The sequence below is a fragment of the Triticum dicoccoides genome, chromosome 4B (genome assembly GCF_002162155.2).
Source record: "Triticum dicoccoides isolate Atlit2015 ecotype Zavitan chromosome 4B, WEW_v2.0, whole genome shotgun sequence".
Classification (NCBI taxonomy): domain Eukaryota; kingdom Viridiplantae; phylum Streptophyta; class Magnoliopsida; order Poales; family Poaceae; genus Triticum; species Triticum dicoccoides.
Window position 1 is genome coordinate 252,168,215 of NC_041387.1, and position 15,441 is coordinate 252,183,655.

At 51.2% G+C, this 15,441-nt stretch overlaps 1 protein-coding gene across 3 annotated transcripts in view; it reads right to left on the minus strand.

The window, feature by feature from the left end:
* Positions 1-15,441, minus strand: part of LOC119295919 (probable WRKY transcription factor 3) — a 28,768-nt gene that overhangs the window by 604 nt on the left and 12,723 nt on the right. The window contains exons 2-4 of one of the 3 annotated variants that reach the window (XM_037574349.1): positions 2,008-2,720; positions 1,806-1,928; positions 1,370-1,439 (exon numbers count right to left, since the gene is read on the minus strand). In XM_037574349.1, the coding sequence (XP_037430246.1) occupies positions 1,370-1,439; positions 1,806-1,928; positions 2,008-2,720 (906 nt within the window). The remainder of the gene's footprint in view (positions 1-1,369; positions 1,440-1,805; positions 1,929-2,007; positions 2,721-15,441) is intronic. The other 2 variants (XM_037574350.1, XM_037574348.1) reach the window with 2 other exon arrangements.

A 15,441-nucleotide genomic window follows, 5' to 3' on the forward strand; every position in this document is an offset into this window, starting at 1 on the left:
CATTTTGACAGCAGCAAACTTGCCCAAAAGAACCATAGCAAAAAAATATCCAAATGTTCTGTATATCGCTAAACAAGCAAAGTCAAACAGACTATGCCATAAAAATAATTCAACCGAATAAAGGGAACAGGCAGGTAGCATACGCAAGGGATTATTCATTCAATCTCTGACTAATTTCCTCGGAAAAAAAATTCTCTTGACTAATCAGCAGCATGGTCCATTTGATTATTTTCTGTGCTTAAAACTAAACCTTGTGGTTGTCAGTATGTCTAGAAGTCTAGGGCAGCCCAGTGCATGTAGCTCCCGCTTGCGCGGGGTCCGGGGAAGGGTCCGACCGCTTTGGGTCTATAGTATGCAGCCTTTCCCTACATTTCTGTAAGAGGCTGTTTCCGAAATACCTGATATCAGGTAAAAGCCTCTTACAGAAATTAGTACGCAGCCTTTCTCTATGTATCTATAAGAGGCTGTTTCAGATGACACTTGCGCAGCCTTGTGGTTGTCAGTATGTCTAGACGTCTATCTGTTTGAAATTTTGAGCTACGACTTAAATCTGTCGCAACCTCTGTTTGTAAAGCGTCCCTAAAGCGCGTTAGAGCGCCCTCCAGGCTCAAAGCGTCCAACTCGCTTTAGACATGTGTCTAAGGCGTCCGCCTTAGACACTAAAGCGTCTGAAGCGCCTGCTTAGGCGTCCTGATTGGCGCTTTAAGGCAGAGAGGACGCCTTAGACTTGCCAGGCAGGGTACAGAGATTCCTGGCAGGGAAACAGGGCTGGGCTCACATGTGAAACAGTTACAGGAGGGGAAAGAAAGAGAGAGAACCAAAACCAGAGCGTGCAAATATCCAGGCTTTCAGCTCTTTCCTCTCTCCTCTGGCAGCAGCTTCCTCAGATCTGCACCAGCCTTTTCTGCTCTGTTGTGTGTTATGCTATGCACAACTCCTCTGCTGTTAGGTGCTACTGCCTCTCTTATAGCAATTGGCTAGTTGCTTACTGCTTAGTGGATGGATCAGAATATATGGGCTCACTGGTGGATTAGAATCAACATATATATGTCTCACTAAATGGTGCTCTATTATACTGCCCATCAGGTTCAGAGTCTGTGTAAAGCGTCGCCTCGCTTTACGCTTTATCGCTTAAGCAGTGAGGCGCCCCCCTAGCGCCTCGCTTCGCTTTACCGCTTTATAAACATAGGTCGCAACTCCGTGCAGAAGCAAAATTGTCCAGCCAATCAATCGTATTATCAAGTAGTCATGGTTAATCAGAGCTTCATACATGTATGTTTGATAATTCTGACAACAGTAGGAGTTCCACTATCTCCAGTAAGTTCATCATTGCCCTCCTAGCTATCACTTGAGAAGGACATTTGCTCACCTCCCAGCCCCTCTGCCGTAGACAACCAGAATGCGCAAGGGACATTTGCTCACCTCCCAACCCCTCTGCCCTTGACAACCAGAATACAACAAGGGGTGTGGAGGTGAGAAAGGTCCAAAATTCCAGGATGAAAGCTAGAATCCACTTTTTCAAACACCATTCTGAAAATTAAGATTCAAGTCCTCCAATGCCAGTAAGAAGTTCCAAAAGATCTTATTCCAGTGGAAGGTTTACATATATTCTGTGTCTACAACTAACAAACAGTAGTCTTCTTCATAGTTAGTGATAAATTACATAGAGATGCAGGAAAATGTGGCATTATCTAGAGTTGGTCCCAATATGGTCCAATGTGCTTGCGCCACCGAGCAGAATGTGGTCCAATATGGCCGGGACTCAGAGCAGAACGGATAAAGATAGAGGGCAACAGAAGGATTACCTTGGATGAGGATTCCCTTTTACCACTTTCTGCCCGTACTTGCGCCACCGGTAGCCATCATCCAAAAGATCAATTTCACTGGTTGTTTGCACGATGATTCTTTGAGCTGGCACCGGCACATGCCTGTCCAGTGAAACTAGCATTTATAGATTGAAGCTTCAAAAAATACTACTAACAAATTTTTATTCACTACATGAACCACCTTTTGTTTGCATTCACAATACCAGCATCTCCATTGTCATCACCTGCTTCATCATTGTCCTCCTCTCTATCACTTGAGCCAGACGATTTATCACCTCCGTCTCTCCTCTTAGACATTGAAAGCCCTGTGATGCCATCATTTGATACCTCAACTTTTCCAGAATGATCTTGAGAGCCTGGTTCTGATCGAGTCAACGCGTCTCTGTTCTCAGGGAAATCATCTTCATTTAGTAAATTGCCACCATCTTTGGACCTCCTTTTTGGTGGACGCTGGTGGTTATGCTGGCCTCTATAAATTATTTGAGTAATCTGTCCATATGCTGAGTGCTCCACTTTCTTCTTAACTGGACAGCTCGCCTGGGTGCATTTATAGTAGCTCCTTGGATACTCTCCACCCTTAACTGCCTTCTGGCCATACTTTCGCCAATTGTACCCATCATCAGCAGGTTTATCCACGGTGAGGGCCAAAGTTTGGAATCCTTGTGAAACCTCATTTGACTTAAGGTTATCATTAACTGTATGCAGTGGCAGAGTTGCTGTCTCCTTCATTGATGTCACATTTGCAGAAGATTTGATGAACTGTGATGTCAAAGCTGATGTTGCCGATGAGAAAGGGAGTGAGTAATCTGCTTGACTGCCAACAGTATACTGAGAATGGACTGCTTGTGCTGTTACTTGGGCTAACGCTTGCTGATGGGACATTTCAAAATTCCCCTGTAGAAATATATGTATTAACATCTCTTCTTTTTTTCAAAAAGAAAAGTGGGAAGAACCCCTGGCCTCTACATCAATTGATGCACACAGCTATATATATTATCTATAAGTTCAGACATGAACAGATCTTTGTCTGCCAATATAATATCTAATAAGTAGCACCAGAAATAAACACAGTGAATGATCTTCAAGAAAACTCGAGACAAAAACACACAAACTAGCATCATTGCCATTACTTCACGTTATTTAAAATATAATAATACAGCATTTGGTCAGAATTACTTGCCATTTTAGCTTCATGAACACACAAGGAGTAAGTTAACACTTAGTTTTTGACATAGTTCTTGCTATTTCTGTACACCATCTGTCTAAAACCACTACAAATAAGCAATTAGTACGGGTATGGAAGGATCTACTACTGACAACCCTAATTACTGAGGAGTAGATAAAAGTGTCTCTGCTTTATTGAGATGGGTCGGTCCCTTTATATAGTATACAATGCTTGACCAACAAGCCGGTAAATCTATTCAAACTATAATACGATCTCTAAACTTACTGGACCCTTTTCTAACAAAGTTTATTGATCAACTAGGACTCTAATTAAGGCCTCAGACTCCATGCTTGATGGCTGGCCCACATAACATCTCTCCCTTCCTTGAAAAACAGCTTGTCCACAAGCTGTAGATTGTCAATTGCCTCCTAGGGGGCCTTGGGTGCTACCAGTCATCAGACTCGACGAAGAAGAGCCACAGGCAACGGTGACCCTGAACATATATCTCGCCGCAGTTGACGCAAAGGCCCCGACAACAACGTTCTTCCAACTCAGCTGGAGTCAGGTGCCGAATCTGCCGTGACGGGGTTCGCTCTGGAGTGGTTGATGGCAAAACAGGTGCTAGTGGTGCTGGCTGGAAGGTATTGTAGCTGCGCTGACAGAAGGAGGTGTTAGAGTATACGTAGTGTACCTGCGTACGGATTGTGTATACGGCACGACCTCTGGTCTGTGCGTGCGTGAGAGTGGTGGGCATGCTGTTAGCCCACGATCGCATGGTAGTGGCACATGAACCTCTGTAAAACTGTATATAACCTCAGCCTGCAGAGCTAATGAACGTGTGTTGAATCCCATCGCTTCTCCCTCTTCCATCATGGTATCAGATACCGTCGACCAGGCAAATCCCTTTGCTCCGGTCGTCGATCCCGCTTCCGCCGCCATGGGTGACAACCCCAGCCCTCCTCCCTCCCCTGCTGCTAGCGACTCTGGCGCTCCCGTCGCTCCTGCCCCACCTCCAGCGCTCCTCTCCGCCGCACCACCGGCTGCTCCCGCTCCACCCGCCGCCCTCGCGTCGGCGCCCGTGTCCCCGCTCCCCTCTTCGTTGCTCCAGACCATCGACATACGCCGCCACGTCCCCGTCACTCTCGATCTCCTCGCCGGCAACTACGCGCAGTGGCGCCGTCATTTCGACACGGCGATCGGCATGTTCGGGCTGCGCGCTCACCTTGACGCTGCGGCAGTGCCGCGCTTCGACGATCCCGAGTGGGCGATGGCTGATCATGCTGTCGTCCACTCGCTCAACACCACTGTTGCGCCCAATCTGCTGGACGCCGTGATGCAAGAGGAGGACACAGAGCTCTCCGTATGGACGTCGATCGACGGCGTCTTTCGCGACAACCAGCTCGCCCCGGCGGTCTACATCGACGCCGAGTACCATGCCGTGGTGCAGGGCGACCTGACGATCATGCAATACTGCACCAAGCTGAAGACGTACACGGACCAACTGCGCGACCTCGGCCAACCGGTGAAGGAGACGCGCCAAGTCTTCCATCTTCTGCGTGGGCTCGCGCGCCAGTACCATGGCGCCATCCCGCACATCACTTCGTGCAACCCTCTCCACGCTTCTTCAGACGCGCTCCTTCCTCCTCCTTGAGGAGCACCGTGCCGAGCAGACGGCGCGTCTCCAGGGCGCGCACGCGCTTGTCGCCGGGCGCGGCACTTCACCACCAACCGCTCCGCCTGTCGCCGCTCCCCCGCCGCTCCCGGGCATGGTGGCCGCGGGCGTCGCCGCGGGCGCGGCTCTGGCAACGGTGGCGGCTCCGGCTCCAGTGGTCTCCCTCAGCAAGCGCCTCCACGCGTCCCCGGCTTGCCCGCACCCGTGCCCGGCGCCAACTCTTGGACGGGCCTTGTCCAAGCGTGGCCCATGCCCTGGCGCGCTCCGGGTTCTGGCGTCCTTGGACCCCGGCCCGGCACTCCACCACAGCAGGCCATGTATGCTGCTCCTGCGCCCCTGTTTCCTGGCGCGTACGGCTACGGCGGCTACGGGCCCGTGCCCAACTACACCACCGTGCCCCCGGCCTCCCTCTTCCATCAGGAGGATTGGACGGGCACAAGGGCCTAGTCCCAGAAGGCTGGTGTGGTAATGTTGGAGGAAAATGCCGCTGCTCATAGGCCTTGAGGAAGGAGATGGCGGTGTGGAGGTCAGATGGTCGTTGAAGCTCGACGTCAATGCAAAGATCACCGGGCAGCCTTGCTGTGTACAGAAACCGCTGTTGGGATGGTGTTAATAGCTCATTGTTGCGGCACACGAGCGCTACAAACCTGCTGGTATAGTCTGCTACCGAGGAAGTGAACGGCAGACATGCCAACTTGTCGAAGGGATTTGCGCAAAGTGACAGCCCAAACTGAACATGGCAAGCCTCCTTGCTCCCATGTCGGCATGCCAGAATCACGCTCGAGCTGTAAGTACCAAAATTGAGCATCATTGGTGAGATGGTAGGCTGCAGTCTAAACCTTGTCGGCCTCATCCATGCGCTGTCCACGAAAAAACTGCTCACACATATTAAGCCAACCAACAGGATCGACCAAACCATCCTATGTTGGGAAGTCAAGCTTGTGGAAGCAGGGCATGCCGGAACCCAACCTAAGCCAAGGTGATGGGAGAGGTGGATCCATAGATGGGTTGTGGAGGGGACCACAACCATAACAACATATGAAATCGGTTGGCAGGTGGAGTCATGAAGGCGGCGGCTATTGAATTCATGCTCCAGCCAACTCATCCAAAAGTCCGAACTGATGAAGAGAGGAGAGGCCAGCAATATATTTGAACACTCCCCCTCACGTCTAGGCTATTTTAGTCCTTAGACGTGATCGATGTAGGCCGCAGAATTATTTTTTTAATATTGCGTTGGCAGGGTCTTGAACTTGAGACCTCTTGGCTCTGATACATATTGAAGTCATGCTCCAGCCAACTCATCCAAAAGTCCGATTTGATGAAGAGGCAGGCAATATATTTCTACAGCGGCAATCTGTTGTTGCTGCTAGTAAATCTGCTGATGGCAGGGCTGCTGCTGGTTGGTGGGCAGCAAAATTGGGTAGGGATTTGTGTTAAAAGTACTCCTTTTGTCTGTAATTCATGTAATAGGAAACTAGCACAATATCCCACCGAATATTGTTGTATGATTCGGTTGAGGATTTGCTTTCATTCACCTTGATTACCAAGGCATGTAATCCTGTATATTTAGTATACAAAGGCCGCCCCAAGTGTGGCGTGAATCACACAATCCTACTTTGTTTCTTGGTATCAGAGACTACCTACGATCCTCCCTGATCACCCCGCTTGCTCCCTGCCCCTCGCAGCGCAGTCCAGCCATGTCCACCACCCCCAACACCAGCTCCTCCCTCGCCTCCTCAACCCTCCCCGCCTCCATGAACTCCACCAACGGCAACCTGATCACCGCCATCATGCCCGCCGCTGCATCCACCGCCGTCAACGAGTGTCCACACTCATGTCCCTGTGACACTGGACCTCCACGCCTCCAACTTCACCAAGTGGAGGATGCTCATCAGTGTGCTTCTCGGCAAGTATGATCTGCTCTCCCACGTCAACACCGCCACTGCCGAGGCGGACCGCACCGCACACTGGTTTCGCGAGGACTATATTGTCCGCTCGTGGCTCTATTGGGTCCATCTCGGACGAGATACTCGGCATAATCATGGCGGAGGACGAGACGGCACAAGAAGCTTGGACGCTCATCAGCAACCTTTTCCTTGATCATCAGATGACCCGCACTGTTTATCTTGAGGCGGAGTTCCGCGGCCGCGTCCAGGGCGAGCTCTCCATCACACTGCCTACTGCCACTGTCTGAAGGCACTCTCCGGCGCCCTCAGTGACGTTGGCATCCTCATCTCCGACCAGACGCTCGTCCTCAATTGCCTCTGTGGCCTCAATCCGCGTCTCTCGGACATCACGACAATTGTCACCATGCAGAACCCCCTTCCCTCGTTCAGCCATACGAGGTCGCCGCTGACCCTCCGCGAGACCCAGCTCGCGAATTCTGTCGCGATAGGACACCAGGCGGCACTATATGGTGGTGCGCCTCCCCATGGCGCCAGCGGCTTCACCTCCTCTGGTCAGCTCCGCACCTGACCATGGCGACGTCGCTCGACACGGCAACGACGGCCCTCGGTACAGCAACACCTCCGGGGGCGACTCCTCCGGCGGACACCGCAACAGCGGCAACTGGTAGAAGGGCTCCGGCAGCGGGAACGGCAGCGACAGACGCTCCAACTCCCACGACAGGAACTTCCAGCGCAGGGCGCCCTCGTTCGTTGGTCCCTGGGTCTGCTTCAACCCCCATACGGGGCAGGCCCATCAGCTGCTTCAGGCGCCCCCAACAGCGAGGCCCAACGCCATTGCTGGCCTGCTCGGGCCGCGACCCCCAGTCCTTCCGCCGGCCCAGGCCTTTACCTCCCTCGCCCCGCTACACGGCCAGGCTTTCGGCACCAACGCGCCACCCACTTCTAGCTACGGCGGCATTACGGCGTGGGACTGCTCCGCCCTCCTGCTGCACTAAACAACACCTCAACTCCATCGACAGTGAGTGAATGGATAATGGACTCCGGAGCCATAGCGCACATGGCCTTCGACCCCGTATGATTCAACATCTCACGCACTCTCCCTCCTCCTCTGTTGTCACCATGGGTAATGGCTCCACCTTGCCCATATCCCACACTGGACACACCTCTATACCCGCTTCAACTCGTTCTCTTTTCCTTCGTAATGAATACTCGTTCCTCATATCGTCAAGAATTTACTTTCCGTTCATCGCTTCACCATTGATAATAATTGTTCTATCGAGTTTGACCCCCTCGGTTTTTCTGTGAAGGATCTTTGCACCAAGGCTGTGATTCTTCGCTGCAATAGTCTCGGCGACCTCTACGTCTTCCCATCATCGGTCATCCACCACAACGCCCATGGACTCCTCGCCGCAACCTCCACCGAGCTTTGGCACCGTCACTTAGGCCATCTGGGACGCGACGCCATGTCCCAACTTCATAAGAACTCCTTTATGTCATGTAATAAGGCAGCCTCGCATATTTGTCATGCTTGTCAACTTGGCAAACACGTGCGCTTGCCCTTCGCTAGGTCCACCTCAATAAGCGTCAAACCATTTAAGTTGATCCATTGTGATCTTTGGGCTTCTTCAATTTTGAGTAATTCCGGTTTCAAGTACTATCTTGTTATTGTTGGCGATATTTCTCTTTTTATGTGGACCTTTCTTCTCCAGAAAAAGTCCGACACCGCGGCTATTCTTCTTAACTTTGTTGCCTACATTCGCACACAATTTTCACGTCCTCTTGTAGCCATGCAAGCCGACAACGGGACCGAGTTTATCAACTCCACGTTCACCTTCTTCTCTACTCATGGTATTCACCTCCATTTTCCGTGCCCCTACACGTCCGCCCAAAACGGCAAGGCTGAACGTGCCATCCGCACGATCAACGACGTCACTCGCACTCTCCTCTTCCAGTCCTCCATGCCGCCCTCCTACTGGGCGAAGGCTCTTGCCACGACAACATACCATGTCAATATACGCCCCTCACAATCCATTGGTTTTTCGATTCCCTACTTTCGTCTCTACGACACAAAACCAAATTATGGCGCTCTTTGTGTCTTTGGTTGCCTCTGCTATCCCAACCAATCTGCTACGGCCAAGCATAAACTCGCTCCTCAGTCCACTGATTGCGTCTTCCTAGGATACCCGTCCAATCACAAGGGTTACCGTTGCCTAGACATCTCTACACGCCGAGTCATTATCTCTCACCATATCATCTTCGACGAGACTGTCTTTCCATTCTCCTACTCGACTAATCGCCCCACCAACCCCCCTGGTCGCGCTCGATTTCCTACTAGACATGGCCGCCACGCAACACACACCATCAAACCCTAATCTACCCAACATGCATACGCATGCCACACCCCTTAACTCACCCACCCAAACCCCACCAGCCTCATCCCCACCGGCCCGAACCCACTCCCAACCAGCCCGCACCATGTCGCCTGGCTCTTCTGCACAACCACCCGTCTGGCTTTCGTGCGTGCCTGCAACCTGCCATGCATGCAGACCCGCCACCCACCATGCATGGCTCCCCATCCACCCCTACGTCGGACCAGTCCAGCATCTCTCCTGGGTCACTGACTCCCTCCTCGCCCGCGACCACGCATGCAACCCCGCCTGGCCCGATGCCCTCCCCTTCCTCGGTGTCCACGGACTCCTCCCCGCCGGTCGTGGTTCACCAGCCGCCATCCCCGTCCAACACCCACACCATGGTCACTCGTGCTAAGCGTGGCCTCTTCCAACCCGTCGACCCTCTTAATCTTTCTGTTACTCACTCCACTCCCTCTCCTATTCGGAAAACATACCGGGGTGCACTCCATGACCCACACTGGCGTCGTGCTATGACCGAGGAATTTGATACTCTTGTCACTAACGGGACGTGGTCTCTTGTCCCACGTCCTCCTCGTGCTCATGTTGTTTCGGGGAAGTGGATATTCAAACACAAGTTCCACTAGGATGGCAACCTTGCCCGGTTAAGGCTCAATGGGTGATACGAGGCTATTCTCAACAACAAGGCATTGATTTCGATGAGACATTCAACCCCGTTGTCAAGCCTGACACAATTCGCATTGTCCTCAGCCTTGTCGTCTCTCGGTCGTGGCCGATGCACCAGCTTGACGTCAAGAATGCCTTCCTCCATGGCAATCTTGACGAGGAGGTCTACTGCCAGCAGCCTCCCGGTTTTGTTGACGCTCGCTGCCCGGACTACATGTGTCGGCTACACAAGTCTCTCTACGGTCTTAAGCAGGCTCCGCGCGCTTGGTACCAGCGGTTCACTCTCTTTGCACATCGGCTTGGCTTCGTCGCCTCCAAGTCGGATGTGCCCCTCTTCATCTACAGGCGCGGCACCGACCTTGCTTATCTACTATTGTATGTGGACGACATTATCCTCACTGCCTCGACGGATCTACTCTTACGTCACCTGACATGGCAGCTCCACTCAAAGTTCGCCATGAGAAACCTCGATGCCTTGTCATTCTTCCTTGGCATCTCCATCACTTGGACATCCTTGGGCATGGTCCTCTCTCAGCGACAATATGCCTTGGAGTTACTTCACCATGCTGGCATGGTTTATAGTAACCCCTCTGCCACTCCGATCGGCACTAAGTGCAAGCTTTCAGCTCAAGATGGTCCTCTTCTCTTCGATCCCACCGAGTATCAGAGCTACACCGGTGCCTTACAGTATTTGACGCTCACAAGACCGAATATCGTGCATGCAGTTCAGCACGGCTGTTTATACATGCATGCGCCCAGAGAGCCTCATATGCACTTGGTTAAGCGCATTCTCCGGTACATCAAGGGCACCCTCGACCTCGGCTTGCACCTCTCGAGCTCCTCCTCCGCGGCACTTACAACATACTCTGACGCCGATTGGGCTGGGTGCCCTAACACCCGACGATCTACGTCCGGCTACTGCGTCTATCTTGGTGACAACCTTGTCTCTTGGTCGTCTAAACAACAGACCACTGTGTCTCGCTCGAGTGTCGAGGCAAAGTATCGCGCGGTTGCTCATGTTGTTGTTGAGTGCTGTTGGATCTGTCGGCTCCTTGGGGAGCTCCGTCACCCTCCGACGTCTGCCCCAGTTGTCTTCTATGACGACGTTAGTACTGTCTACATGGCCTCTAATCCAGTCTAGCATCGTCGTACCAAGCACATTGAGATTAATATCCACTTCATCCGAGAGGTATCGCTTGGTGAGGTCCGAGTTCTTCATGTGCCATCCTCGCATCAGCACGCTGACATTATGACAAAAGGATTGCCCTCACAACTCTTCTTTGAGTTTCATTCCAGCTTATGCTTGCTTCCGTATGACGCACAAGCTAAAGGGGGATGTTAAAGTATTCCTTTTGTCTATATTTCATGTAATAGGAAACTAGCACAATATCCCACCGAATATTGTTGTATGATTCAGTTGAGGATTTGCTTTGATTCATCTTGATTACCAAAGCTAGGCAGAGATCTAGAGATAGAGATATTAAGGAAGGGATAGGAATACAGCCTACTTCCAAGTTGTAGCTAACCAAAGGAGGAAAACCATGGTCCACACCCTGGATGGCCCGAATGGTCCCACCTCTGATCATAAGGAGATGCTTGATGTAGCTGCTGGCTACTACAAAAATTTGTTTGCTAAAGAGGATAGAGAAGGCTTTTCTCTAGATGACCACTTCTTTAGTAACCAATCATGTGTGACTGCTGAGGACAACGAGGTGCTTGACTCTCCTTTCTCCGAGGAAGAAATCAAGAAGGTAGTCTTTGATTCTTATTATGATGGTGCCCCTGGCCTAGATGGCATCCCTTTCCTGTTCTACCAAAAGTTCTAGGATCTAGTGAAACCTGACATCCTAGCTATGTTCAAGGACTTTCATGAGGGAAAGCTGGACATTTTTAAGCTAAACTTTGCTATGCTCACCCTTATCCCAAAAGAACATGATGCCACAGTCATGAAGAAGTTTAGGCCCATGAGTTTGTTGAATTGTATTTTTAAGATCTTTACCAAAGTCCTCACTAAGAGGCTAGCCAAGATTATGGATAAACTCATTTCTAGTAACCAGTCTGCCTTTATCAAAGGGAGATACATTTTGGAAAGTGTGATGGTGGCACACGAGGCCATTCACTCCATATCCAAAACTGGGAGTAGTTCTTAAACTTGATTATGAAAAAGCTTTTGATAAAGTAAACCTAGACTTCTTGGAAGAGCTGCTCAAGAAGAGAGGTTTCTGATGAGGACATGGCTACCACAGTTACACCCACAACCCCTGCTACTATACCTATTAGACCAATTACTAGAGCTCGCGCACGCCAATTAAATTATCAGGTACTTCCGTTTCTTGGTAATGTTTCTAATGTTCATGAGAATGTGATGCTGCCTAACTTGGGTATATTTGTGTTGATTACAGTTGAAGGGCCTAGCATGGACAAGAAGGATGAACATTGCAGCATGATCAAGCATGGAGATGAAGGCACGCGCGAAGGGAACAAGAACAAAGTTTCCAGGGAAGATTTCTGCACTTCGAAGCCACCATGATGACATACAAGATGGACGAAATATACAAGATGCCCGTTCATAAAATTCGTCCATAGCTTATTATAGGTGCCGTGCCACCTTATTTTTGGGCCAGGCCCATGTAATCCCGAAATACCTCTTATTAGGCTGTTTCTAGAGTCCGTATTGTAAGGGGGACGACTCACGAGGTGTTTTAGTCCCACCTTGCCAAGGGTGGACGAAATTCCCTCTCTTTTCCCCTATAAATACACCCCTTAAGGCACCGTTTAGACATGGTTTTTGATGCGGAGCATCCTTTGGTCATCCCCATGGACCTACCATCGTCTCATCAAGTACCAAAAGGACCTATGACACAAGCACGAGCTAGAGCTCTCGAGACCAAGGTGACTTCCTTCCTTAGTGATATTCCACATGATCCACTCGAGACATGGTTACTACCTAAGTCCGGAATGTTGTGCATTATCAGGTACCAAGAAGGCTCTCTCGAAGATGCATGTGAAGACGGACAAGCCCCCAAGTTCACGGATGAAGAAGAACGACGGAAGGAACCGAAGAAGTCCCCAGGACCCGAACATCCAGCCCCAAGCCCCGGACATCCGGCCCCTGGAGCATCTACCATAGCCACCGCCCAGCAGAAGCTACAGGACCCGGACATCCGGCCAAGGGCCCGGACATCCGGCTCTTCCCGAGCCGCCGGATATCCGGCCTCCGGCCCGGAAATCCGGACACGGCCTATCCAGAGAACACCGAGGCCGACCCCGCCAGCCCGAACATCCGGTCCCGCGTGAAGGCCCGAACATCCGGCCCGATGCCCGGACGTCCGGCCCCGACTATCTGCGCACAGTAAAGGGCCGAGGCCCATGTACCTCTTCGCCCACCTAGACTATATATACTCCTCTTCCTTTCTAGGGTTAGCAAAGGATTAGCTCATTTGAAAGATAGAGCTTTGCTCATCCACTTGGTTACTTCTCCATTGGAGTCCACGCCCTCTTTAGAGAAGATCCCCCAAGCGAATTCAAGACCCCTCACGGGAAGACCCCCCTCAAGACCTCCTCACGGAGAAGAACTTGCTACTTGTATCGTCCTTTGTTGATCATGGATCGTGTATCTCTTTGTGTTTCGCGGATCTAGCACATGTGTAATCGAATCTTGTTGGTTTGAGTGACTTCTCTCATGTTTTCCTCGTGTTCTTCGTAGGATCCGCTCCAATCGTGAAAGATCGGCCCTAGGGTTTCCACCCTACATCATCTTGGTATCATGAGCCTTGGTTGATCACGAATTTGGAGCCCCTACCCTTGTTTTCTAGCCTTGTTTTTGTTGATTTTGTCCCAAATTCGAAAATCCCCACAAAAATAGCCCAGCCAATTTTTTTTGTGATTTGTTGGTGTGATGAAGTTTTGTTGGATTTGATCCGCGGACTTCATGTGTAGCAGGTAGATCTAGCTTTCCCCGTCTTTTCCCCAATTTCCATCCACAAAATCTCCCAAATTTTGCCCCGAATTTGTCTTCTCACCGCGAGTTCATCGAGTTCGTCCACGGATCCAGAGCCTGGACATCCGGCCCGTGACCCCCGGACATCCGTGTCACGTCCCCACCAGTGTTGGTGTCGACGGACAACAGACAAGTGGCCCCGGGTCCCACTGTGCAGAGTCAAAAGGGTGTAAGGCGTGGTGTGTGTCTGACCGTGGGTCCGGCTGGTAGCGTGTTCGATGTGGTGTGGTTATATTGTAGCTACAGAACTCTAGAGAGGCATGTTGTTTAATGTATAGTATCTGAATCTCATCTCTCCCGTGTTCCTCTCCTCCTCTAGTTCCCCTTTTCTCCTCCCTATTCTTCCTGCTCCCCTCTCAAATCCTGTTGTTGATCCGTGAGACGGGCCTCACAATTGGTATTCAGAGCCTAGATCGCGACCGCTTGCGCTCTCAATCCCTCGATCGGGCTGTAAAATTCCACCGCGAAGGGTGCGAAAATTTGTTCCACAAATTGTCGCCCAAAATCCCTAGCGGGGTTAGCCTGATTTGGGGCAAGCAGCAACGGCGCCTTCGAAGCAGTCGCTTCCGTCGGCGCAGACCAAGATCGTTCTAGCCGCCATGGGTGAGAATTCGGAGAGCATCCAGTCGACCTTGGCCGCGCTGCTGACCAAGTTCGAGGCCATGGATCTGCAGATGGCGAATTTGGGAAAGCAACTCGAGGCCACGCAAGAGAACGTTGACACGATTCGTCCTGGGCAGGCTGAGTTGGGCGCGACATCGACGGGATCGGGCGTGACGGAGCAGGGCGCGACCTCGACCGTTCGCCCCGTTCCGCGGCTCGCCAACCTGCATCCTCCGCTTCTGGGAACACCGGAAGAGCGTCCAGAAGGTCAGGTGTTCACTACTGCACCCCCCCCCCCTCACCCATTGAGCAGCCATCAATCGGGATCAACCACCGGTGCAGCGTCAGGAGTTCAGACACGCGTGGGAGCCTATTCCAGAGCAGCGTCGGGAGTTTGCTGCGGCACAGGAGCGGGCGTAGTACATCAAGCCGCCTAAGCACAATTTTCCCCGTTTCGCTGGTGAGAACTCACGACTTTGGTTGGATTTGGCTGTCACTTATTTTGAGATGTACCAAGTTCAGCCACATCAGTGGGTAGCGACTGCAACTTTATATTTGGAGGGACATGTTGCGTTGTGGTGGCAAGCGTTCAAACGCCACCGCCGGTTGTGGCCCTGGGATGATTTTGCAGCCGAGGTTGCACTGGAGTTTGGTTAAAAGGAGTTTGAATCTCACATGACTCGTCTTCTGCAACTAAAACAACAGGGCACAGTGACTGAATACAAGTCTGCATTTGAGACAGCAATGTACCATTTGATAGCATTAGATCCTTCCCTAAACTCGAAGTTTTTCATATCTCAGTTTGTGTTGGATTGAAGGATGAAATTCGTGCTGCAGTCAGGTTACAGGCACCCACTAGTGTAACAAGGGCAGTATGCTTAGCTAAGATCCAAGAGGAAGAACTGGAGTTACAAAAGACTAAACTACGGTTTCCACGTCACATGCAACACCAGTCAATTCCGGCTACAATTCAGCCTATGCAACAAGGCAACAAGAAAGCAGCGGATGATTTTGGTAGGGAGCGTCAGCTGAGAGACTTTAGGTGTGCTAATGGATTATGCTATCAGTGCAAGAAGCCATTGCAACTGCTGACAATCCAGTTGGGAGAGCATGGTGAAATTTTAATTGAAGATGCAGTGCAAGCTTTGGAATTACTAATTGAACCCACCACAGCTGAGAGCTGTCAGATTTCAGCCCATGCTGTTTCAGGAGCCGACAATACAAAAACCATTC